The sequence below is a fragment of the Ochotona curzoniae genome, unplaced genomic scaffold, assembly GCF_017591425.1.
Source record: "Ochotona curzoniae isolate NIBS_2020 unplaced genomic scaffold, NIBS_Ocur_1.0 contig_3643, whole genome shotgun sequence".
NCBI lineage: Eukaryota > Metazoa > Chordata > Mammalia > Lagomorpha > Ochotonidae > Ochotona > Ochotona curzoniae.
Genome location: NW_024465933.1, coordinates 6168637 through 6194546, shown reverse-complemented (window position 1 = coordinate 6194546; position 25910 = coordinate 6168637). Strand labels below are relative to the sequence as shown.

General features: G+C 43.5%; 1 protein-coding gene, 1 long non-coding RNA gene and 1 pseudogene across 12 annotated transcripts in view; all 3 read left to right on the top strand.

The window, feature by feature from the left end:
* Positions 1-25910, top strand: part of TRIP12 (thyroid hormone receptor interactor 12) — a 127308-nt gene that overhangs the window by 29320 nt on the left and 72078 nt on the right. For 6 of the 10 annotated variants that reach the window (XM_040982850.1, XM_040982852.1, XM_040982849.1 and 3 more), the window contains 2 exons: positions 16598-16723; positions 18148-18950. In XM_040982850.1, the coding sequence (XP_040838784.1) occupies positions 16598-16723; positions 18148-18950 (929 nt within the window). The remainder of the gene's footprint in view (positions 1-16597; positions 16724-18147; positions 18951-25910) is intronic. The other 4 variants (XM_040982856.1, XM_040982858.1, XM_040982855.1 and 1 more) reach the window with 2 other exon arrangements.
* Positions 2722-6713, top strand: LOC121158198. Its single transcript, XR_005884166.1, has 2 exons — positions 2722-4005; positions 4213-6713. It is a non-coding gene; the product is annotated as an uncharacterized LOC121158198 (long non-coding RNA).
* Positions 8283-10121, top strand: LOC121158197 (annotated as a pseudogene). Its single transcript, XR_005884165.1, has one exon. The product of XR_005884165.1 is annotated as a pyruvate kinase PKM-like (transcript).

Sequence of the window (25910 nt, the reverse complement as noted above, 5' to 3'; positions counted from 1 at the left end):
CCTAATTTTTTACCCAAGCAGCACAAGGAAAGCAGTAATTCAACACCATTCCTAAATCATATCTCATATATGCTAAGCTCACAAACTAGTTCTCAGTTATTGACATCAAAAGCTGGATTTTGGATCACTGGCGTGATGGCGTGTCATACTTTGTGCCTTCTCATTTTACGAAATATGCTGCAGCACATCTAATAGCCAGTTGTGATTGTTGTCCTGTATATGTGATCTGTATATCTTGTCTCAATGATAGTTTATTGAAAGGAAGCTTTATTTGTCTCAAGAACTTGAGTTTTGATGCTTTGGCTTTTTCTGTCATGCTTTTTGTGAATACTGAGGTGTGAAGTTTTTCTTACATAGATATCAGTTGTGTCTTGCTAGTTATCTATTGTTGTCCTTTTCGGTCTTAACTGTTACGAACAATGAGATCTGTTGAATTTAAAATTCTGGACCTGAGTCAACCAAGGTTTGTCACCATATCGGGATACTCGGAGTTCTTCTTGTAAGGTCTGCTCTGTCATCCATTGACACTGGACAGTGATTATGGTTAGCTTGCAGTTAATGTGGGTTAGGTCTTTTTTAAATAAAGGATTTATTATTTATTTGAAAGGCATAGTTAGAGAAAGATGGAGAGACATTCCATTTATCTGCCAGTTGACTCCTCAAGTGCCTGCAGTGGCCAGATCTGGGCTGGTCAGGAGCCAGGAACTTCATCTGGGCCTGCTATGTGAGTCCAGGGGCTGTCGTCTTCCGCTGCTTTCCAGGCACATCAGTAGGGAATTGAATAGAAGTGGAGAGACTGGGACTCGAATAGGTATCCATGTGGGATGGTAGTGCCACAAGCTATAGATTTATTAGCTGCACCACAGAATTGGCCCATGGCCTACATTTTGATAGGATTGCCTGATGGAGGCACTTTAAGCATAATGATATATTTTCTGGCAAGTTGTAATGCCTACACCCATGCACATAGGCTTTACATGAGGTGTACAGAATAAATTCCTATCATGTTAACAGTAGAATAAGTGGTAAAACTTGTGGACTTTGGAATAGAATATCTGTATCTGTTTTCTTTCTCTGACATTGAACAGCGGTGTGGCTTTTGTTAAGGGTTTTGGGAAACATTAATTTCTTAACCTATACAGTGGGGTTTCAAAAGGTCGTTTGGAGAGTGAACTAGCCGATAAGAAATCTCTCTCTTTACTTCTCTCTCTCTAACTCCCTTTAGATCAGTATTTATTTTATTTTTATTTTAGTGTTTGAAAAGCAGAAAGACATAGACACAAGTCTCTGATCTTTTGGTTCAGTCTTGCAAATGCTTGCAGCAGCCAAGGCATTGTATGGTCTCTCAGATGGGTCTCACACTTGTGGCCGGTCCTCTGATACGGGATGATACTTGAGCCCTCCCCTGCCTCCCTGGGTGGAGCACTCTAGGATATAAGCATCACATACAGCAGCTGCAGCAGTAGATCAAATGCCTGCCACTTCCACAGTTGACTTCTTTTTTTTAAAGGATTATATTTTTTTATTTATTTGAGAGTGAAACAGAAGTAGATAGCCCTTATGGGATGCTGGCATTGGAGGTTATAGCTTTACCACTATGCCACATTATCAGTCTGTCACAACTTTCAAGTCAACATACTTATTCAAAAAGAAACTGCCCACAAAAAGGGCCATTTTTACCTTTAGGATCCTGACACTTTCAAGGTGAGGACTTAGCCACTGAGTCATCACACCATATCCTGAAAGGCAGATTTTACAGAGAGAAGGGACAGAGTAATCTTTTACCTGCTGGTTTACTCCTCAAATGGCCATAATGGACAGAGATAACCTAATCTGAAACCAGAAGCCAGCAGCTTCCTCTGGTCTCCCATGTGGTTACAGGGTCCCAAGGCCATGGATCATTCTCATTGTCAAGCCATAAGCAGTGAGGTGGATGGAAAGTGGCGCAACCATGACATGAACCGGTGCCTGTCTGGGATGCTGTCCACACAGGTGGAGCAGTAGTCTGCCATGTCATCATATCGACCCTTGGTTCCCCCATCCTCAGCAGTTTGGGTCTTCATTTGGGTCTCCACCTGAGTGACAAAGGCCCTCCCTATTCTTTGGGCTTTCACTGGTTTCCCCAGGCGATTAGCAGGGCCAGAAACCCACGCAGGATGTCCACTTCGCAGGCTCTAACTTGACCTTCCCTCTTGTTTTCTGATTTTGTAGGTGCTTATTGTTTTGTTAGAGGGTTTATGTAAAGGATATCAGAGCACTGATGAATATTTTCTCCTCTTAGTTGCCTGCTGCCTCCAGCGTCTGTGTTAGAGGGGAGCGGGATCACAAACATTTGGGATGCAGGCACCTCAACATCTTTTCTTTTCCAAATGAAGAGTATTTTCTTAGTTCTAATTTTGTTTTTATATTTGACTAAAATCTGTTATTTCTTTTTTTTAGTCTTCTTTTTTTGGAGTTTTATTTATTTTTATTGGAAAGTCAGATATACAGGAATAGGAGAGACTGAGAAAAGATCTTCCATCCAATGATTTTACTCCTCAAGTGGCCACAATGATCAGAGCTGAGCCAATACAGAGCCAGGAGCTTCTTCTGGGTCTTCCACATGGGTGCAGGGTTCCAAGGCTTTGGGCCGTCCTCGACTGCTTTCCCAGGCCACAAGCAGGGAGCTGGATGGGAAGTGGGGCCACTGGGACGTAAACCAGCGCCCATATTGGGTCCCTGCATGTTCAAGGCAAGGACTTTAGCTGCTAGGCTACTGCGTAGGGCCCGCAGTTTCTTTTTTTTTTTAATTGTTTAGGTAACTGAGAGGAATATACTCTCATGTGGGCCTCTGATTCGACTGGGATGGGTTAGGTATGTAGAATGGTGGGTGGGACAAGTTTATGTTTCAATTTGTGTTTTCTGCTGTGTGCACATGGGAGGAGGAGGATGAGGAAAAGTCAGCTCCTGTGTCAAATGATAGCTGTGAGAAGTTGTTATGCTGCAGGGTTGAGAAAATCTTTCCAAGGTCTGCTGGCTGACAAAGTCCATCCCAGTGTATCCACAGATCCAGGAACATGCAGCAAAGCTTGGCCAGGAGAATTGTCGAACCTTTTTGGCTTTCCATTCAAAGACATGGCACTTAATGTCCCTTGCTGGCCTAGATGAGCTGCCCCATATGTCTCTTGCATCTGGACATGCTGTTAACTGCACAGGCATCAGCAACTGAGGAGGCTCCATCCCAATACATACACTCCAGGATCGGACCATACGTACTATGATTTTCGCTGTGGGTTGGGGTAGAGAAAAGTCTCCCAAAAAACCTTGTGTGGGGTGACTTCAGACTTGACTCTTAATATGTTCCAGCCAGTGCAGGGTCAGGTACAGTTTGTCAGCTAAAGCACGTAGTAATGGGATGCAGCTGTTTCATCCCAGTCCCATACCTCCTGCATACCAGTGATGCTGTGACCTAGTTGGGGTGACCTGTAATAACTTCCACTAGACCTGTCCCCAGCCCTGGTTTTTGCGCATGCCAGCCTCTGCTGCAGCCTAGCCCGGCCCAACCAGATTCCAACCTTCTCTGTTGCATACCATTGGTGCCATGGCTTACCTCAGCCCACCCTGCCTCCAGACCTGGCTCTCAGGTATGCCAACAGGTGTTGCTGCCTTGTCCAACCTGGCCCACATCCAGCCCTAGTTCTCATAATCCCAGCCCCAGATCTTTCACCTGCCAGAGTGTAGGTGCTACCGTCAGCATTATATGAGTTGCAGCAGTTTCTGGCACTTGACAGCTGGTGTGGCTGTCTAGCTGGGCTGGCCCACACTCTTCCCCCTCTTGTGTTCACTAGCAGTCAAAGCAACCTAGCCAAGCCTGAACCATCCCTCTTCCAGCTCTCACGCTCGTCTGTAGTAGCAGCAGCTCAGCAGTATGGTTCTAGAGGTTACCCTGCTGGGCCTGCTCCCCGGCCCTGGGTTTTGCACCTGTCATCGGGTGCTCTGGCACAGGCTAACATGGCCTGCCCCCAAGTCTTGGCATTTACCATCAGGTGCTGCAGCCCAGCCTAACCTTGCCTTCTTCCAGCACCAGCCCTTATGTGAACTTGCAGGTGTTGTGGTCCTGCTGGGTCCAGCTTGCACCCTGTCCTGGCTTTCAGTTGTGCCAGCTGGCAGGAAGGAAAATTTGTGTTAACTATACCAGTATGCCAGCACAGGATGGTCTCCTGTGCCTCTTAGATGGAAGATACTTCTTTGAACACAGTCTTACTCTGAGCCTGGGTAGCCATAATCTTGCTTTTGACCAAAGGTAGATTCGGCAGTACAGTCTTATCCTGAGCACTGTGACTTATAGTCCAGGATGGGGCACATTGGAAATTTTGGCCATTTTCACTTCTGATGGCAAATGTAAGAAAATGTGAATCTGCAGTTACCTGTTGTCGTGTCTCCTGCTTTATGGAAGAAGGTGGGTAGGAGGAGACAGTCAAGCTGTTGGAGAGTAGTTGTGTTTTATTAGTAGTTTTTGGAGCTGTGTGAATTCCACTTGAGGCTTGAGTATTCCACTCTTGTTCAGGTCCTGGAGAAAGGCATGTGTTGCCTCAGTAAGGCCTCTTTTGCCAGTTTGTACAGTTCTGCCTTAAAAATTTTATAAGATTGTATTCATTAATACATTGTTAATAAAGACTGGTTTATAGCAGCTACGGAAGTACGCAGTGTTAAGCAGTCCTGGCCCTGTCAGGGAAGTGGGCCTCGGGCTCTTCGTGGTGGAGTCAGGTGAAGGACATTGCTAGAGATGACTTCATGGGTCTGGGCTCTGCAGACTGAGCAGCAGTTGCAAAACAGATGGTGCTTGTCAGCTATGTTTGTCTTTATGTGACAAGTGGACTCATGAGGTACTTTGAAGGCTTGAATATTATCTACGGTTCTTTCGTATCACTTACTACTTTTGCTCCTAAGCAGACTAGGTATTCTTCAAATACTAGCATAGGTTAGAAATCAGATCCCTCCCCTGCCCCACTGGCATTTTTAGGCTTTCTTAAATTACTAAAATGATGATGAAATGTTGACTGTTTGGAAGATGGGTTGACATAGGGCATATTTTAAATGGGTTTTGCAATAAATAGGATGGATTGGATTATACTGTAGTAACAACTCAAAAATAAATATTAGTTGTAGATAATGCAGCTGTTGGTTCCGCTGCACAGCTGCTCTTTGAGATGCTCACATTCTCTGGTGTTCCCAGGGTGCTTATTGAAGCTAAAGCTGACAGTGAGCTGGCCTCTATGTTCTCTCATATTTCCCCCAGGAGTGATCATTTCTGCCCATATTTCCTTGACCACAATAAATTATGAAAATTCCCGGTGGTTTAAAAGTGCCATCTAGGGTGAGCACTGTGGTATGCTTAGCTACTGTTTGGGACACCTGTCTGTGTTAATAGATGCAGCTCAAGTCTCAGCCCCTCCAGGCTTCAGCTCCAGCTATCTGCGCCTGGGAAGGTAGTATATGATGGCCCAGCTACTTGTGTTTATGCCCCCTTGTGGGAGAACTGAATAGAGTGTTTGCCTTCTGGTTTTAGACTGACCTAGTCCCAGACATTTGAGATGTGATTCAATAGATGGAAAATTTCTTTCTCGCTCAGATTCTGCCTTTCAAATAATTATTAAGAAAATAAAAAGTACCATCTTACAGTTTTTATGGGAAGACAACAAATCAAATACTTATGGTTTACAGGCTATTTTTTCTGTTTTTAAGGAAAAGTAAAAGGCTCATCTTTGTGCCCGAAAGGCAGAGTTACAGAGAGCAGGAGACAAAAGTCTTCCATTCTCTAGTTTCCCTCTAAATGTCTGCCATGGCTGGACTGGGCCAGCCGGTAGCCAGGAGCTTCCCATACACGTGCCATTTTTCATTACCTTCCCAGGTACCGTAGCAGGGATGTGGAGCAGCACCCATGGTACATGATCCATTGAGCATGTAGGATGCTGATGGCACAGACGGCCGTTTCACCCACTCTGCTGTAGCGCTAGTCCCATAATTAACATTCTGAATCACATATTTGACAGTTTTTCCCCCCACATTCTATTTAAGATTTATCTCTAGGGTTAGGATGTGGTCTCCTTCTCCTACTTAACCAGTCTGGGATCCTTTCTAAATTTTTATTTTGTTTATGGTATTCTTCTGCCTCTTTGGTTGTCTTTGCATATTGTCTTGTTTGGGAGGACGAAAGTGATATGGGGTAACTTGATGTGATTTGCAAGTAGCTTGGTGTCTTTCTGACTACAGTTTGATCCCTTTTGAGAATACTTTCTAGTGGAATGGGTTGGGTAGCGTGTAACCAGTTCTGTTCAGTTACAGTAGTTATTGCTGTAGTCAGGCTGGCTGGAGTTCAGCTACACTGTTTCCTGTCTTCATCACTGCTTTGGTAATGGTGGGAGGACCAGTCTGACCCATGGGGCCTTGTAGCCATGGGAGGAAATTGACTGTGTTACGCATTGGCAGGGTTGTCTTGGTCCAGGGAGAAGCACGGTCTTGCCTATAGTTGGACGTGGCAAACCTGCAAGTCTCAATGACACCTGTATTCTTTCATGGGCCCTGAAAGTGAGTGTAGATTTTACAATTTTAATAAGCAAGAGTGAGATGGATCCCAAAAGTCATCTTGAAAGCATACACTGGTATTAAAAAGTTTGTGTAAAATGGAATGAGAAGTATATTTTGGTGCAAAATTTTGAAGTCCACATGAGGAATCTTCAAAAAATTCATGGAAGAATGCATATTATGAAAAATTTTGTGGATTACAAAATATTTTGCAAAGAATAAAATTACCTTTTCATTCCTGTTTCTAAGGACTTAAAAAAAATTTAAAAAAAAATGCCAAAAGAGAGGGAGAGACAGAGACACATCTTCCACAGATCTTCTATCTACTGATTCACTTTCCAAATGACTCCAGTGGCTTTAGCTGGACTAGGCCGAAACCAGCAGCCTTCATCTCCATTCAGATCTCATGGATAGCAGGGCCCCAGAGCCTGGCTGGCTGCTGCTGCTTTCTCAAGCATGTTAGCAGAAACCTGGACTGCATGTGGAATCGTTGGGATTGGAACCAATGTTTGTATGATATGCTGTTATTACAGGTGCCAGCCTAACGAGCTGTGCCACATACAGTGCCAACTTATGGAAACTTTAAAGTGCCTTTGGTGTGGAAACCTGTGTGATGTTGTCAATTGGTGTCCATTGTTTCACGTGCTTCACTGAGGATTTTAGTTCTTCCGTGCGAGTGTTTGGGCTTCCAAGAAAGATTTAGTGTGACTAAAAAAATAATGCAGATGCTTCCTACGTTAGCCAAACAGCACAACTTTAGCATCACCTTTGGAAGGCTGTGCTTTTTGTTTTTTTGTTGTGTTTTTTTTTTTTTTTAAATACAGAGGGTTCTGTTTCAGAAGACAGAAATGTTTTCTTCCATGATTTTCATGTACAGTTTCCAAAACTTTGGGCTTGATTATTTTGACCTGTACAATGAGCAGAAATACCATTGTGGATTGGATAGTTATAATTGGCCTAATGTACATAAAGCTCTAAATCACAGAGATGATTGATTTAGCTTTGAAATTGCATGTTTTTAAAGAGGCAGTTGCATGTTTTTGGGCTCAGTCTTAATGTTTCCTGCCTAGAGGCTGTGTATACATACCTTGCTTGCTATGTGCTTAAAATGGGAGTAACTGCCTTGGGTGTCATTTGAAGCCAAGTTAGATTATGCAGTTAATAAAAGCTTAAAATAATGTGTGTCACTTGTCAGTTGAGTAATTCATTTATTATTTTTCAGTTTTTGTTGACATTGATTTTTATTGGAAAGGCAGATATACAGAAAGATCTTTCCATCCCATTGATTCACTGCCCAAGTGACCACAACAGCTGGAATACACCAATCTGTAGCCAGGAGACAGGAGCCTCTTCTGGATCTCCCAAGCGGCTATAGGGTCCCAAGGCTTTGGGCCATCCTCGGATGCTTTCCCAGGCCACAGGCAGGGAGCTGGGTGGGAAGTGGGGCTGCCGGGAATAGTACTGGTGCCCATATGGGATCCTAGTGCTTGCTAGGCCATGCCGCTGGGTCTGAGAGGGTTTTTTTTGTTTGCTTGTTTTTAGAGATTTATTTTTACTTGAAAGGCAGATTTTTACAGAGCCAGAAAGAGTTCTTCTGTCCACTGGTTCAATCCCCAAATGGCTGCAATGGCCAGAGCTGAGCATATCGAAAGCTGGGAGCTAGGAGTTTCATTCGGATCCCATGTGGGGTGCAGGGTCCTAAGAACCTGGCCATCACTCTGGAATGAATGTGGCGTGTATGAACTTCTCCCATGGAACTCACGAGTACCATGCTGAGACCATCAAGAACGTGCGCACGGCCACGGAAAGCTTTGCTTCAGACCCCATCCTCTACCGGCCAGTGGCTGTGGCTCTGGACACAAGGCCCTGAGATCTGAACAGGACTCATCAAGGGCAGTGGCACCGCGGAGGTGGAGCTTAAGAAGGGTGCCACGCTCAAGATCACATTGGACAATGCCTACATGGACAAGTGCGATGAGAACATCTGCAAGGTGGTGGATGATGGCCTCATCTCCCTGCAAGTGAAGCAGAAAGGTCCTGACTTCCTGGTGACGGAGGTGGAGAACGGTGGTTTCCTGGGCAGCAAGAAGGGTGTGAACCTGCCTGGGGCCGCTGTGGACCTGCCTGCAGTGTCGGAAAAGGATATCCAGGACCTTAAGTTCGGGGTGGAACAGGACGTGGACATGGTGTTTGCTTCTTTCATCCGCAAGGCAGCTGACGTGCATGAAGTCAGGAAGGTTCTGGGTGAGAAAGGGAAAAACATCAAGATCATCAGCAAAATTGAGAACCATGAAGGCGTGCGCAGGTTTGACGAGATCTAGGAGGCCAGTGACGGCATCATGGTGGCTCGTGGTGATCTTGGCATTGAGATTCCTGCAGAAAAGGTCTTCCTTGCCCCGAAGATGATGATCGGACGTTGCAACCGTGCAGGGAAGCCAGTCATCTGTGCCACACAGATGTTGGAGAACATGATCAAGAAGCCCCGCCCCACTCGCGCGCAGGGCAGTGACGTGGCCAATGTGGTCCTAGATGGAGCTGACTGTATCATGCTGTCCGGAGAGACCGCCAAGGGTGACTACCCCCTGGAGGTGGTCCGCATGCAGCACCTGATAGCTGGTGAGGCTGAGGCAGCCATGTTCCACTGCAAGCTGTTCGAAGAACTTGTGCAAGCCTCCAGTCACTCCACAGACCTCATGGAAGCCATGGCCATGGGCAGCGTGGAGGCTTCTTATAAGTGTTTAGCAGCAGCTTTGATAGTTCTGACGGAGTCTGGCAGGTCTGCTCACCAAGTGGCCAGGTACCGCCCACGCGCCCCCATCATTGCCATGACACGGAATCATCAGACGGCCCGTCAGGCCCACCTCTACCGCGGTATCTTCCCCGTGGTGTGTAAGGACCCTGTCCAACAGGCCTGGGCTAAGGATGTCGACCTTCGGGTGAACTTGGCCATGAATGTTGGCAAGGCCCGTGGCTTCTTCAAGACTGGAGATGTGGTCATTGTGCTGACCGGCTGGCGCCCTGGCTCCGGCTTCACCAACACCATGTGCGTGGTGCCAGTGCCATGAAAGCCTGCAGCCGTTCCTCCAGCCACTGTCCCGTCCCGTCCCCCCTACCCATCCATTAGGCCAGCAATGCTTGTAGTGCTCCCTGGGGCCTGTAGTATGGCACTGGTGGGCTGGGACGTCGGTGGAAGAGCTGGAAGATGACTGGGCACGCCAGAACTCTGCTGCTCATCATGTGGCTCTGCCCATGGCCCCACGCGTTGCACTGTGTGGTTCCTATAGAATGCATCCCCAGGACAACTCCCAATCCTGGCCTGGGGTCATGCACAGACAGCAGGGCCTTAAGGGAAGCTGCAGATCCGGTTTTGGCAGGTCTGGGCCCCTGACTCCCCCCACTCCCAAGTTGTGTGCATTGTGCTCACCTGCGTTCCCTTCCCCACTCAGCTGACGCCGCCAACAAACACTCCATCAGCACCTTCCACTTCCCCCACGAGCACGGCCCATCCAGGCCTGTTGCTGCAGAGCCTGCCTGTGTGTCAATAAACAGCGGCTGAACAAAAAAAAAAAAACCAAACAAACAAGAACCTGGCCATCGTCCTCTGCTTTGCCAGGCCACAAGCAGAAAGCAAGATGGAAAGTGGAGCAGCCGGGACACAAGCCGTCACCACAGGACTGTGCCTTAGCTTACTGCACCACTCTGCTGGCACCACTTAAGTAGGCAGTTAAAAAAAAGTTCAATCTGTGCTTGTCTCAACTAATCTTTCAGCCAGGTATCTGTAAAAATTGTACAGATCATTAATCTGTCATGAATCACTTTTTGATTATCTCCACCATTTGCAGCAACCTTGTAAAAAGTATGGGGAAAATAACTTTTACTGTATGGTTCCAACCTTTGTGGAATGAATTTTTCCGATGCTTGATTCAGTTTGATTGCTTTACCTTTTTTCTCTATAATTTCAGTGTTAGAGTTAGCCACCCAAACAGAATCCCATTGTTGTAGGTATGAGTCTCATTGCCTCGTTGCTTCTAGTTCTGTCACTTTCTTGCTGTGGGCCACTATTTAAAACAAAGTAAGGTATTTCCACAAGGTATTTAGAAACCTGTTCTGTCTGGTTTTACCTTGTCTTTTCAGTTCTGTTTTTTGTTGTATCTGGAACCTCTGGGCAGTTGATAGCGTTTGCCATGTGACATTTGTGTTTCATAATTTCCTGCTGCTTCCTTCTTTTTTCTCTTTTTAACTGGACTGCTCTCTTGCTCCCTCTTACCCCTCCAGGTTGGGTTTAGATGCCTGTGTTGCTTAAGGCTGTCTGCTGCTAGAAGTGATCCTCTCCTGGGAGCTACAGTAGATCCCCTGTTAGATGACTTTGTTTTAGGAGGCTTTAACCTCTCCGAGGAAAGGAACTAGTTTGTACGCTCTGCATGTCTATGTGAAGCTCTGTCATGGCTTGCACCTATTGGTTAGTTGGTAAATGTGTCTGTTGAGTGGCTTAGCACAGTGATTCTCAACTCTTAATTCAGTGTACTCTTATCGACGTAAGTCAGTGTAACATCTTTATAATTCTTTAGTATTTTGAATTAAATATAAAAGTATTTGCATAGCATCTAGAAAATATATATTAGTATCTTACATAGAAAATTAAAAGGGAGCATTTGATAATAGTAAGATCTAATTAGGTCAGTGCTTGAGTTCTGTCACACAAGGTGACATTCAGTTGGTTACAACTGTGTTTGAGTTCAAGAAATGATAATTACAGCACACTTAAATATCACAAGTCACACTTTTTTTAGGAGTTATTTTTATTTGAGAGGCAGATTTACAGGGAGGAGAGACAAAGAATCCACTGGTTCACTCCCTAAATAGCTGCAAGGTCTGAAGTTAAGCCAATCTGAAGCTAGGAGACAGGAGCTGCTTCTGGGCTTCCCATGTAGCTTCAGGGTCCCAAGTCCATATGCTGTCCCTGGCCATAAACAGGAGGCTGGACGGGAAGTGCCTGGGGCACGAACTGTCTCCATATGGGATCCTGGAGCTCAGCATTGGATTAGCCTGTTCTGGGCACTTTTAACATGGGCTTTCAGTATATACTGGTGAACATTAAAAATATGTATGAATCTTGGGTTGATTTGCCTGCATCTCTTGGAAAACTAGCATAGGGCAGATGCTGCGGTCCAGTGGGTTTAGTAACTACTGGGAATTTTCATAACCAGTGTTGGAGAGTCTGGTTCAGATTCCTCAGGCATGGCCACTCTGCAGCTTTGTTTTATTTCTTCTTCTTCTTCTTCTTCTTCTTTTTTTAATAAATGTATTATGTTGTTAGAAAGTCAGATATACAAAGAGAAGGAGAGACAGAGAAGAGGGTCTTCCGTCCGATGATAGATTTCCCAAGTGGCAGCAACGGCCATAGCTAAGCCGGTCCTAAGCCAGGAGCCTTCTCCAAGTGTCCCACTTGGGTATGTGGTTCCAAGGCTTTTGGGCTGTCCTTTCCTGCTTTCCTAGGCCATAAAGCAGGGAGCTGGATGGGAAGTGGGGCTGCTGGGATTAGAACCAGCGTCCATATGCAATCCTACCACATGCAAGGCAAGGACTTTAGCCAGTAGGCTACCACGCTGGGGCCCCCCCCTTTTAAATTTATTTTTATTGGAAAGGCAGATGAGAGTTACACAAAGGAGAGATTTAGAAATATCTTCCATCCTCTGGTTTGCTCCCCAAAATGCTGCAACATCTGGAGTTGAGCCCCACCCCAAAGCCAGGACCCAGGGCTTGGTACAAAGTCCTAAGGCTTTGGGTCATCCTTGACTGCTTTCCCAAGGCATAGGCAGCGAAAGAGTTGGACGAGAAGTGAAGCAGCCAGGATGTGAACTGGCATCCCTATGGGATTCTGGAGCTTGCAAGGTGGTAAAGATTTAGCCTTTGAGTCATCATGCCTGACCACACTTGGCTTCTAATCTTGCTTCCTGCTGATGTGCGTAGGAGGCAGCAGATGTTGGAGGTCCTCTCCCCTGGCTTTTCCACCTTTGGGAAATGAAAACGGTAGATGGAATGTCTCTGTATCTACCACTTATCTCTATCACTACCCTTCAGGTAAAAAACCCTATATAAGTTTTTCTGACATGCCAAAAGCAGCAGATCAGGTCCGAACTAAGAAATCCGAAGCATATGTTTGAGCCTAAGTCTCAGCTACATCTTTAGGTTTATTTGTGACTTCTGTATGGATTTCCAAGACTTTGTAAATATAGTTCATGGAACACGTTCTTCGTTGTGTTTGACGGTTCTGTAAATAGTACTTAAAGTGGCTTAAAATCAATGGTTTCTTTAAAACATTTTGCACACAAAGTTTAAAAATTTTTTAGAAGTGCTTTTTATTTGAAAGTGGTTATTACAGAGAAAGGAGAGATGGAAGAGATCTTCCATCTATTGGATTATTCCCTAAACGGCTGCAGTGGCCAGAACATCAGGAACCAGGAGCTTTTTATTGGTTGCCCATGTGGTGCTGGGCCCAAGTATTTGGACCATCTTCATTGCTTTCCCAGGCACATTAGCAAGGAACTGGATTGGAAATGAAGCCGGTGGGACTTTGAAACGGCACCGAAATGGGATGATGGCTCAACATCACCTGTCTCCCAGAATTTAAATTTTGAAAGACCAAGTTATAATGCATAAAATTGCATGGGTCTGTATTACATACATACAAACAAATTTGAAGATTGAATTAAACCTCAGATTCTTTTGTATTTGGTAATGCGTGTATTTTTTCCTTCTTTGAGAGGCAATAGTGACAAGGAAACAGATAAGCTGAACGCTTCCCAGTCACTGTTTCGTTCTCCAAATGGCTGCAATTGCTAGGAGTGGTCCAGGCCAAAGCAATGAGCCGGATACTCGATTCTGTTCTCTCATGAGTGGCAGGGACTCAGCTGTTTGAATCCTCTCCTTTGGAATCCCCGGCGTTACACATTTGTAGGAAACTGGATGGGGAAGGATTTGAAACTAGACACTGCAAGAGGGATGCTTGGCCTAGTGCTGGTCTTGTATGTGTGTTTACCACAGTGGCTAAATGTAGCATAGAGATTACGTTTCCGCAATTTCAAATCTGTAATACAAAAAAATAATCACTTCATTTTTTGTGTTAATGACAAACTATGCCCTTTAAAAGACATATCTTTTATTTGACTCGTTGCAGCAACAGGTGCGTTTTTTGAAAGATATATTTATTTTTAAAGAGAGGAGGAGAGAGAGATATTTCCAGCCAGTGAGTGGTTCAGTCTCTAAATGGCCTCAGCAGCCAGAACTGGGCCTGTCCAAAGCCAGGAGCTTCTTCTAGGTCTCCCACATGTGCAGGAGCATTAAACCTTGGGCCATCCTCCTCTGCTTTCCCAGATGGTAAGCAGGGGGCTGGATGGGCAGCAGAGCAGCTGGGAGCTGGTAAGGTGACTTGAAAGATGCCCAGTGCTGCTTTAGGGTTGACAACTGTGATATTTTAACTGACAATTTCAGCTTGGATGTCTTGTATGGAGATTTATTTTGCCATATTTTCAGCACTAAAGATTTTTAACTGGAAATAACAAAATAGAGCCCTGATATGGAATGCCCCACTTTGTCACTTTATGATTCCATCTTGTTGTCTGTTTCTTTTACCAAGCCAGGGCCAGAAAGTACGGCCCAGGGGCCATTTCTCAGTTCTTGATTACATTAAAAATGATTGGAGCATTGCTGTGTTCATTTATTTTTGCATATTATTTATTTTTGTTGTGAAAAGCATCACCACAAGTTGAAAATATTTCCTGTCATAGAAGTGGGTGATTTTTTTTTTAAGATGTATTTTTTATTTTTTATTGGAAAGGCAGTTATACAGAGGAGGAGAGATAGAGAGGAAGACCTTCCATCCGATGATTCACTCCCCAAGCAGCCGCAATGGCTGGAGCTTCACCAATCAGAAGCCAGGATCCTCTTCCAGGTCTCCCACGTTGGGTGCAGGAGCCCAAGGCTTTGAGCTGTCCTCAGTTGCTTTCCCAGGTCACAAGCAGGGAGCTGGATGGTAATTAGGGCTGCCAGGATTAGAACCGGCACCCATATGGAATCCTGGCGCATTCTAGGCAAGGACCTTAACCACTATGCTATCGTGCCAGGCCCTGAAGTGGGTAATTTGAACATCCTTTTGCTGAACAAGTTTGGCAGAGGACCAAAATGATTGATACAGACAATATTTTAAAAATCAGTATTCAGAGAAGGTATACTTCCCATTAATCTTTTTTCTGTTAAAGATTTATTTATTTATTTATTTTTTATTGGAGATGTACAGAGAGAAAGATTGTCCATTTGAAGGTTCACTCCACAAGTGGCCGCATCAGGTGGAGCTGAGCTGATCCCAAGCCAGGAGCCGGGAGTGTGTTCCAGATGTCCCACACCAGTGCAGGGTCCCAGGGCTTTAGGCTGTTCTCCACTGCCTCCCAGTCCACAAAGCAGGGAGCTGGGTGGGAAGCGGGGCTGCTGGGGTTGGAACTGGTGCCCATATGGGGATCCTGGCACATTCAAGGCAAGGACTTTAGCTTCTAGGCCACTGCACCGGGCCTGCTTCACATAATCTTGGGGGAAGATCAATGTGGGAATTGTTGGACTTCAGTCAGTTTTGTGAATTTTGGTTTTTCTACGATGGTTGCTTCTGATACTGCTTACTTTTTGTGGTTTGATCTTGGGAGTTTGTCTATTAAATAATATTAAATAATTATTTGAACCAGATAGCGTGGTCTTGAAAAATGCAGAAATACATTTAGGTAGAAAGTTAAGTGTATTTTAAAACTTAACAAAAGTATGGTAGGCTTATAAAAATGAGGGTGGCTGGGGCTGGCACAGTGGCATAGCACGCTAGTCCTCCATGCATGGAATCAGCATCCCATTGGTTGCCAGTTCCAGTCCTGGTTGTTAAATAAAATGCTTATTGGTTAGTGTTGTGATTTCCCTGGTTTATTCAATGGGCAGTGCCCATACTTAAGTCCTATCTTTAAAGTGATGGTTGTATTTTTGATTTGCTAGTAAGTTTATAAAAATTCAGTTTTTCAGTTAGAATTATGTGAGGTTTTTCACTGACTTATTGTCTAAGTTACTTTGAGATGGTGTTTAATGAAAGCCTTTTTTTTTTAAGAAACTAAACATCTTTGTTATTAAGGAAACTTTATTCACACTAGTTAACTGTGGAAGGCAGATTTCCACTCTGAATTTCATTAGTCATTAAAGTGTTAGATTATGGAAAAATATTAATGCAAGCTTCTTTCTAATTTATATAAATCTGATATAACTGGTGCATAAAATAAAAAGATTACCTGGAGACAGTTTCATTATATCCCTCAAACGTGGTTTTAGAGTGATGACATGGATTTTGTTACAGATAATTATCATGTAGTCATTACAATGATACACTCTTGAATGTGGAATATTTTCTAGTAGGTTTTGTAAGTCTCTAGGACTTGTTTTTATTAGATACTTCCTATTGATTAATGTTTTAAACTCTTAGCAGATATTGTGTAGAAGTAGTTAACTGTTTCACACCGCTGCTAATTTTCTGTATAAAAGCAGTTTGAAAATTGATGTATCTATCTCTGCCTTTACTGTCTCACTTGAATTTAAGATTTTTGTGAACTAGTATCTCATTGTATGAATCACAAATTGCTTTTCTATAAACATTTAAGCTGTTTGAGTCCTATTTAGTGAAAGGTGTAAAATCTACATTTCCTTTTTGTAGATACATAGCATGTGTGAATGCAGTAAAATAATTGAAAAATTTACTGTTTTGCAGTTATAGGTTGTATATCAACTGCTAATTGTGTAACTTAGCTGTTGGATATGGAAAAAGTTGGGTTTAAGAGGAAATTTGTTTTCCAATGCTGCTTATATTCGTTTTATGAATACTTGAAAAAAAGAATAGGATCAATAAGCATTAGGAGGGTTGTATTTATTTTTTAAATATAAAATATTTCATTTTCAGTGTTGTGCTTAAATCTCAGTGTCCTGATAGATCTCTGTTTTGATTTTCTGCTGACAGGTCACACTTAGGGCAGGCAAAACATCAGGGATATAGCCCTCCTGAGAGTAGAAAATCTAATTCTAAGGCACCCAAAGTGCAGTCTAATACTACTTCAGAACTGTCAAGGGGACACCTTTCTAAAAGGTAAATCTTCATGTTGCCTAATACCTTTTCAAGACAGAATTATTTGCATTTGAATCCTTGCGTACTTATTAAATCTTGCGTGTTTTACCTCAAAATGTTATTCATGTTTTTTCATTCCAAGTGTAATGTTTAGGATTAATTATTTATGGCCTTAGTAGTGATAGTGCGTTGTACCCTGGACCCCTGGACACACCTTTTTTTCCCTTGTTTAGCTCTGAGGTTTCCCAGTTTGTTTCTTTTTTTTTTTTAAAGATTTATTTTTATTATTTTGTTATTGGAAAGGCGGATGTACAGAGAGGAGAGACAGAGAGGAAGATCTTCCATCCGATGATTCACTCCCCAAGTGAGCGCAACGGGTCGATACTATGCCGATCCGAAGCCAGGAGCCTCTTCTGGGTCTCCCACGTGGGTGCAGGTTCCCAAAGCTTTGGGCCGTCCTCGACTGCTTTCCCGGGCCACAGGCAGGGAGCTGGAAGGGAAGCGGGGCTGCCAGGATTAGAACCGGCGCCCATATGGGGTCCCGGGCGTGCAAGGCGAGGACCTTTAACCACTTGCGCCACCGCGCCGGGCCCTCCCAGTTTGTTTCATAAGCAATTATAGGTGGCTAAAATGTCATTTAAACATTTTAGTTTTCAGTGTGAGCCCCACAGTGATTCTTAGGATCTAATTTGTAGGACTCTTTGGAACTGAACATATCTGTGAGTAGTGGTTAGAACTACAAGATAATTTATAAGCTGCATTTTGAAAGTGTTTACATCACTGCTTATTTATCTTAATTTTAAAAATTTTTTTTTTTATTGGAAAATCAGATTTAAGAGAAGAGAGAGAGATTCTCCATCCAGTGGTTAACTCCCTAAGCAGCCACAATGGCCAATGCTGAACTGATCAGAAGCCAGGAGCTTCCTCCTGGTCTCCCACATGGGTGCAGGGACCCAAGGCTTTGGGCCATCGTCGACTGTTTTCCCAGGCCCCAGGGAGGGAGCTGAATGGGAAGTGGGGCGCCAGGACATAAACTCTGGTGCTCATATGGGATCCTGGCGTGTGCAAGGCGAGGAATTTAGCCACTAGGCCACCATGTTGGGCCTTTATTGCTTATTTTTTATTAGATTTGACAAAGCAGTTGTATTTGTGAATAGTGTTAAAGTTCCAATTTCTGAGATATTTTTCTCTTGTGATAAGAGTGTGTTAATGTCTTTTGACTAAAGAATACGCTTCTGGTCATTTGAAGTGACGTACCTTCCTCTCCATTTCAGATAGACATTTGAAAATCTATTTCTCCAACACTAGATTGACCAGGAGAATTTTTGCTTTCTTTTTCAAGCCCTATTTCCAGAGATTTGGAAAGTTAGGATATAGTTTTGCATGACAAGTTTATTGATGTTGGGCTGATGCAAACCTTTGGTTTTTTTAATCTATCCTTTTAGAAGCTGCGGTTCATCATCTGCTGTCACAGTACCACAATTGGAGGATCCAGAAAGAGCCAGTACTTCAGAAAGGCAGAAAACAGTGCAGGTGCCTAAGAAAGACAATTCTCGAGGAGTGAAACGCAGTGCTAGCCCAGATTACAACAGGACCAATTCTCCTAGCTCTGCGAAAAAGCCCAAAGCGCTTCAGCATACTGAAGCTTCGTCAGAAACGAAGAAGCCACATAGTAAGTCAAAGAAGAGACCTTTAGACCAGGAGCAACAGCTGAAATCTGCACAGTCGCCATCAACTAGCAAGGCTCACACCAGGAAGAGTGGGGCCGCTGGGAGTTCACGGAGTCAGAAAAGAAAGAGGACAGAAAGTTCTTGTGTAAAGAGTGCTGCTGGGTCCGAACCAACTGGTGCCGAAGAGAGATCTGCAAAACCTACCAAGCTGGCTTCAAAATCCGCCGCCTCAGCAAGAGCTGGCTGTAGCACCATCACTGATTCTTCTTCTGCTGCCTCTGCCTCCTCTTCGTCCTCTGCTGTAGCCTCGGTCTCCTCCACTGCACCAGCAGGAGCCAGGGTGAAGCAAGGGAAAGATCAGAGCAAGGCCAGACGTTCCCGCTCAGCATCCAGCCCCAGTCCCAGAAGAAGCAGCAGGGAGAAGGAACAGAGTAAAACTGGTGGCTCTTCAAAATTTGATTGGGCTGCTCGCTTCAGCCCGAAAGTTAGCCTTCCTAAAACAAAACTGTCTCTTCCAGGGTCTTCTAAGTCAGAGACATCAAAACCTGGACCTTCTGGATTACAGGCCAAATTAGCAAGTAAGTTTTCAAAAAGATCTTTTTTTCCTGTTAAACTTGCCCTTGGGTTAACAACAGTGATGCTGCTTTCACAGTGGAGTCCTGCCTCTCGGTCTGGAGCACTGCTAGATTCGTTACTGTACCAGAGTCTTGCCCTAACAGTACATTAATAATTCATATTCTAGTTTTATGGAAATGGTAAGGAATATTACGTCCCTCTTATTTTTAATCCATCACATGTTTGTATCTTTACTCTTTGTCCCTAGCAGTACTGGCTACTGTATGGGAAGTTTTTTTATAATACCAGATATGAAAGTTACAAATTGCTCTTGTCCATCACAGAGCAATTGTTCACTTTTAATATGATTTTTTTTCTGTACAGAAACAATTTGGTGGTTAAAATCAGTGTATGCTAATAAATATTAAAGATTGTTCATGTAATATTTTATGGCTTTTCTGAAACTTACTGAAAAATTATTACGTGTTTCAGATAGTTTTAGGTTAGTGGAAAAGTATGTTCCCTGATTGTTACAGAAAATTATTGTTTGAGAATAATATATTTCAGCAGAGAAACAGAAGCTAGCCATACATTGTATGAGCTAGGCTTGGAGACTACCAGGCATTTCTTTTTCTTTGCCCAGAGGATTCTTAGGAAGGCAGCTGTTTATCTTATTTAGAGTTGATTAGAACTGGTAATTAACTGTCTTCAGTTATATTATTATTGTAATGTTAACATGACTTTGTTTTTTCATGTTCTATTTTGAGAACTATTCAAAGGACAGATAAAACAGTGAGGCATATAACTGCAATTGTTATCTGAGTTACATGTTTACTTGTAGAATGACAGCGGAAGAAGGAGAAACAGATTCTTAGTTGCTCTCATGGCCACAGCAGCCAGGGCTGGGCGAAGTGGGAGCTGGGACCTTTCTCTGGTTCTCTCACATGGGTGGGGGTGGGGGTGGGCAGAGGCTCAGCCACCTGGGCCTTCCCTACGCTGCCTTTCCAGGCTGTTAGTGTTGAGTTGAACCTTAAGTGGAGCAGACAGAACTTTAAATAGTGCACATGTGGGATTTTGGCATCTCAGGCCATGGGCTTTACCTGCCATGCCATACCACCAGCCACTGTAGCTTCAGTTTTTAAAAATGCTTAATTTTGTAGTGTTTAGTTAATCAAGAAACTTGTTTTTGACAATCCTTTCCTTTTTGAGTTCTCAGAAGCTTCTGGGTTGTTTTATTTACTTTTTCAAGATTTATTTATTTTTACTGGAAAAATCAGTTTAAGGAGAGGAGAAACAGAATGATCTTCCATCCACTAGTTCACTCCACAGATGACTGCAGCGACCAGAACTGAGCTGATCTAGAAAGCCAGGAATTTGTTTCCGGCGTCCCATGCAGGTGCATGATCCAGGGCTTTGGGCCATCCTCTACTCTCCCTGGCCAGAAGCAGCAAGTTGGAAGGGAAGTGGAGCGGCTGGAACATGAACTGATGCACATGTGGAATCCCGGTGCTTGCATGTAAAGGATTAACCATTATACCGGATCCTGGGTTGCTTTATTTTTATTGCAGCAGACAGACATACAGAGAATAATCTCCCATCTGCTTGTTTGCTCCTCAGATGGCCACAGTCACCAGAGCTGAGCTGATGCAAAGCCAGGAGCTTCTTCTGGGACTCCAATACGTGTACGGGGGCCCAAGGACTTGACCCATCCTCTGCTGCTTTCCCAGGCAGCTAGATAAGAAGTGGAACAACTGAGACTTGAATCAGTGCCCATATGGGATATCAGCACTGCAGATGAAGGATTATTTCGCTGTGCTGGCCCCAGCTTCTGATTTTATATCTGCAATTTGATAAGGCTTGGGCCATTGGTAAATGAGAAATCTTATAGTCTTATACTAGCATCGCTAAAGTTTAGCTAATATTGAAGCAGAGCTATTAGTGCTGTTTACTTTAACCCCTACAGTACTAAACAAGTTTTGGTTGATTCAGTATTAGCCCAACTCTAATAAGGGTACTAGTTGGCACTATATTAAAATCTGACATTTAGGGCCCGGCGCGGTGGCGCAAGTGGTTAAGGTCCTCGCCTAGCACGCCCGGGATCCCATATGGGCGCCGGTTCTAATCCTGGCAGCCCCGCTTCCTTTCCAGCTCCCTGCCTGTGGCCCAGGAAAGCAGTCGAGGACGGCCCAAAGCTTTGGGACCCTGCACCCGCGTGGGAGACCCGGAAGAGGCTCCTGGCTTCGGATCGGCATAGCATCGACCGTTGCACTCACTTGGGGAGTGAATCATCGGATGGAAGATCTTCCTCTCTGTCTCTCCTCTCTGTATATCTGCCTTTCCAATCAAAAAATAATAAAAATAAATCTTAAAAAAAAAATCTGACATTTAGCCTATATCGTTAGGTTCTTGTGAAGGTGACATCTTTTGCTTTTAGATTGTAAAATCTTTTTTCGATTTGGTATTATGTAATACACCTGTATAAAATCTTCCAAAATTAAGGGTGAAATGACGGAACGTAGCTATATAAATATAATCAGTATTAAATGGGATCGGCATTTGATACGGTGGTTCAATGTCCCCAGAGAAGCTGATGGGACACAGTGGGTTAAGCTGCTGCTTATAACAGTAGCTTGCACGGGCCGATCACAGGTTTGAGTTCTGTTTGCTTCTGCTGCAGCTTACAGCTAGTGCCCTGCAAAGTCAGTAGAAGATTGCCTAAGTGCTTGCATTCCTGTGGCCCAGGTAGGAGTCCAGGACCAGGTTCTGGCTCCTGGCTTCAGTCTGCTCCGACCCCATTGTTGGAGCCATTCTGGAAATGAACTTGCTGAAAGAAGATCTCTTTCTCTTTTTTTTTTTTTTCCTTTTCTCTCTTAACTCTGCCTTCCAAATAAACAGACTAATAATTTTGAAAAAATACATTCCTAGAGTACTTCGGTTCCAATCTTAGCTCGATTCCCATGTCAGCTTCTAGGTGATGCACACCCTGGAGGAGAGCAGATACTTGTTCAGGTCGTTGTCCCTACCACTCCCCTAGAAAAACTGGTCTGAGATCCAGGCTCCCGGGTTGGCCTTCTCAGTCCCACTTGTTGCAGGCATTGTTGAGTGAAGAAGTGAATGGCAACTTTCTCACTTTTTCTGTTAAAAAAAGACAGTTGGCCACCTCCAGTGCCAGCATCCCCATATTGGCATTGATTTGAGTTCCGGTTGTTCTGCTTCTGAATCAGCTGCTTGGGAATGCAACAGAAGGTGGCCCAAGTGCTTGGGCCCCTGCACCCAAGCAGATTGAGAAGTTCCTAGTTTTGGCCTAGCCCAGATACAGCTGTTGTAGCCATTTTGGATTGAACTAGCAGATAGAAGACCTCTGTGTGTCTGTCTCCCTTTCTAATTCTGCTTTTCAGATGAATTTTGCTTTTTAAGGGACAATCAGCTTTCTTATTCTGTTGAAACTTTCACAATTGCAATAATTACATCATTTCATAGTATCCTCTCCTTTTCTTAGTGAGCCGCTGTGCATGTGTGTGCCCGTGTGTGTCCATATTCATTTTAGGAGTTGGTGGTCTGTTGCCAGTGGGCCAGCGTAAGCTCAAATTTTCCCTTTCTGCCCTCTTGTTTAGTTCTCTTAAAGAGTTCATCTCAGCCAGTGCTTATTTCTCGGAAGATTCCAAGACTAGGTGATAACAAGCTGCTTTTGAATGTCAGATTCTTGGCTCTTTGCAGAAATTGGTTTTCTTGAAACATGTTTCAATACGATTTTTACCTGAGGACCTGCCCCTAGCAGTGGCTGACCAGTGGAGTTGCCTTGATTGTGTAGGAGTTCCCAGTAAGGAAACAGTGCCATGATAAAAGTAGGCCAAATAATTCTGTTAAACTTGCTCTATGTATGTTCCAGAATGATTCAGTATTTTAAAACCTATTTTTCATAATTATTTTCCACACAAAATATAGGTACTGCTATAAGTGTAAAATCCCTTTTCTAGTTTTATTTTCACTATTTTAATGTCTAGTTAGTTTAAGCTGGTGAAACCAGAGAAAGTTTCCAGCTGTTGTTTGGCAGGTATTTTACATACACACTCATATTTACTTTCAAAGTAATGGTACTCTAGGATAGCTTAAAAAAATTGAAATAATTTCTAGGTAACATCGATAGCCCAGGATTTGAAGATAGGATTATGACTAGCATTGAAGTCTTGGCTTGGTTCATCATACACTGATTTTCTGTTAATTCCCTACATTTTATTGCAGCATAATTGGATCATTTGAGGACACTAAAAGCTTTGAGGAAATTAAATTTTATTTGATCCCCTTTGGCTACTTCAACATTTTTTTTCCCAAAAATATATTTATTCGGAATTCTGAGTTGTAGAGAGAGAGATTTTTCGTTTGATAGTTCATTCCCCAAATGGCTGCAGTGGGCAGCAATGGGGGAGGCTGATGCCATGAACTTGGAAGTCCATCCATGTTTCCCTTGTGGTCGCAGGGGCTGAATCATGTGGACCGTCTTCTCCCAGGGGCGTCAGCGGGGAGCTGAGGACAGGAAGTGACCCTTAGATGCCATGCCAGTATTGCTGTGTGTAGTTATAGCACCAGCCTCATTGATTAATCATTAGGAATGAATACTGTGTGAACTCAGTTTCATATCCTTTTTTTTTTTTTTTTTTTTTTTTTTTTTTTTGCATTTTAGGATGAAATAATATCTGCTTTTACTGTTTGTAAGTGCCTGGGTGATTATTGCATGGATTGTCTTATTTGCTGCTCCTAAGTTCTGCGTAACCAGTAGACTTCCGGACAGTTTAACTTCCAGGGCTGGCTCTGGTGACGTGGTAGAAGCTGCTTCCTGTGGTGCTGGCATTCTGTAAGGCTGCCAGTTTGTGTCCTGACTGCTACGCTTCAGATCCAGCTCCTGGCTGATGGCTTGGGAAAGCAGTGGACAATGGCCCAAGTACTTAGTCTACTGCACCCACATGAGAGACCCAGAAGAAACTCCTGATACTTGGCTTCTGCCTCACTCTACAGTTGGCCACAGTGGCTTTTGGGGGACTTAAGCAGTGGTTGGGCGATCTCCCTTCAACTCTGTCAGGATAGAGCCAGGAGCTTCATCTGGTGTGCTGTATTGTGCATGGAGTTTTCTAAAGCTGCTTTCCCAGGAATTGGGTTGAAAGTAGAATGACCAGTATAAAACTGGTGCTCTTACAGGTTACTGGTTCTGCAGATTGCAGATTTACTCACTGTGATGTAATGGCTGGCCCCAGAAAACTGCATAGGATTTAGCAGATTGGTGGGCTACATCTGAGAAGAATTCTTGAGGTCACATGGGGCATACTGCATTTTTGGAAAAATTGTTACTTTAGGAAAGAATTTCTGGAGCCCGGTGCTGTGGCCTAGCAGCTAAAGTCCTTGCCTTGAACTTGCTGGGATCCCATATGGATGCCGGTTCTAATCCCAGCGGCCCCACTTCCCATTCAGCTCCCTGCTTGTGGCCTGGAAAAGCAGTCGAGGATGGCCCAAGGCTTTGGGACCCTGCACCCACGTGGGAGACCCGAAAGAGGTTCCTGGTTCCCGGCTTTGGATCAGCGCGGCACCTGCCGTTGTGCTCACTTGGGGAGTATATCATCGGACGGAAGATCTTCCTCTCTCTTTCTCTTCCTCTCTATATATCTGACTTTCTAATAAAAATAAATCTTCAGAAAAAAAAATTTCTGTAAGAAGCAGTAGAATTGGTAGATTATTATTATTTTTTAAAATTGAAACAGAACTTTTATTACAGAAAACTTCTAACGTGCGTAAACAAACACAAAATACTATAATAAAGCTACATCCATTCCTGTTTTTCTTCATGCAGTTTGAAGCAAATTCCAGATATCTTGATTTAAAAAGATAAGAAGGTTGAAAAATATGTAAGCACTAGATCATCCATGAGCAATAATTCCTGGATATAAACAAACATCAAATATCAGAATGTCCACTTACAAATACTATAAATGAAATCCTTTATTCTGTTTCTTTATTTGTGTTTTGCATTTGAGGTGGGATTCAAAAAAATTGGTAATTATTTTCACTGAAGGATATAGAGGCAGTTGTGGTTTTTGGTAATAACTAGATTTCAAGGAATGACGACTATGCACAGAGCTTTATTAGTGTATTGCTTTATGTATAAGACGGTCCACTGGTTCACTCCGCCAAGTAGCCACAACAGTGGGAGCAAGCTGATCAGGAGCCAGCAGCTTCTTCTCGATCTCCCGCATTAGTGCAGGGTCCCAAGGCTTTGGGCCATCCTCTGCTGCTTTCTCAGGCTACAAACGGGAAGCTAATTGGAAGTGGAGCAGTCGGGACATGAACCAGCACCTATATGGGATCTGGGCATGCAAGGCGAGAATTTAGCCACTGAGTCATCACACTGGGCACAAAATTAAATCTTCTAAAAAATAAGATTATGAAACATAAGTGAAAATGTGTGTGAAACAGCTTGGTAAAATTACCGTAGTATAAATCATTGTGTCATGGTGTATTTAAGTGTGGTTGGTTTAATTCATGGACTTCTGTAGGTATGAGGTTTCTTGTGTTGTTTTAGCATTAACCCAGTGGGTGGCGTTAGTGTTAGTTAATCGAAGTTAACAGGTGGTTTCAAACATATTTAATCTTAGGAAAAAAGAAATGAAGTATCGACAGTGGAGTAAGGTGCTACGTGGATTTCAAACGTGAGACAGGAATACATAATGCTTTCCCTACATGTCCTTCTAATTTGTAATAATCAATGAACTCATTATTTTCATTATTTTTTCTTACATAAGGCTCATCCTTTGATATGGTTGGGTTTTTTTTAGAAGAACTTACCAGTAAAGGAAACTTCTTTGAAGTTGTAGGAATATTAAGAGGTTTATTTCTTTTTATTTGAAAGATTACAGAGAGAAGGAGGGAGAGAAAGAGAATCTTTCATCTGCTAGTTCGATCCCTCCATGGCTGTAGTAACCAAAACTGAACTGATT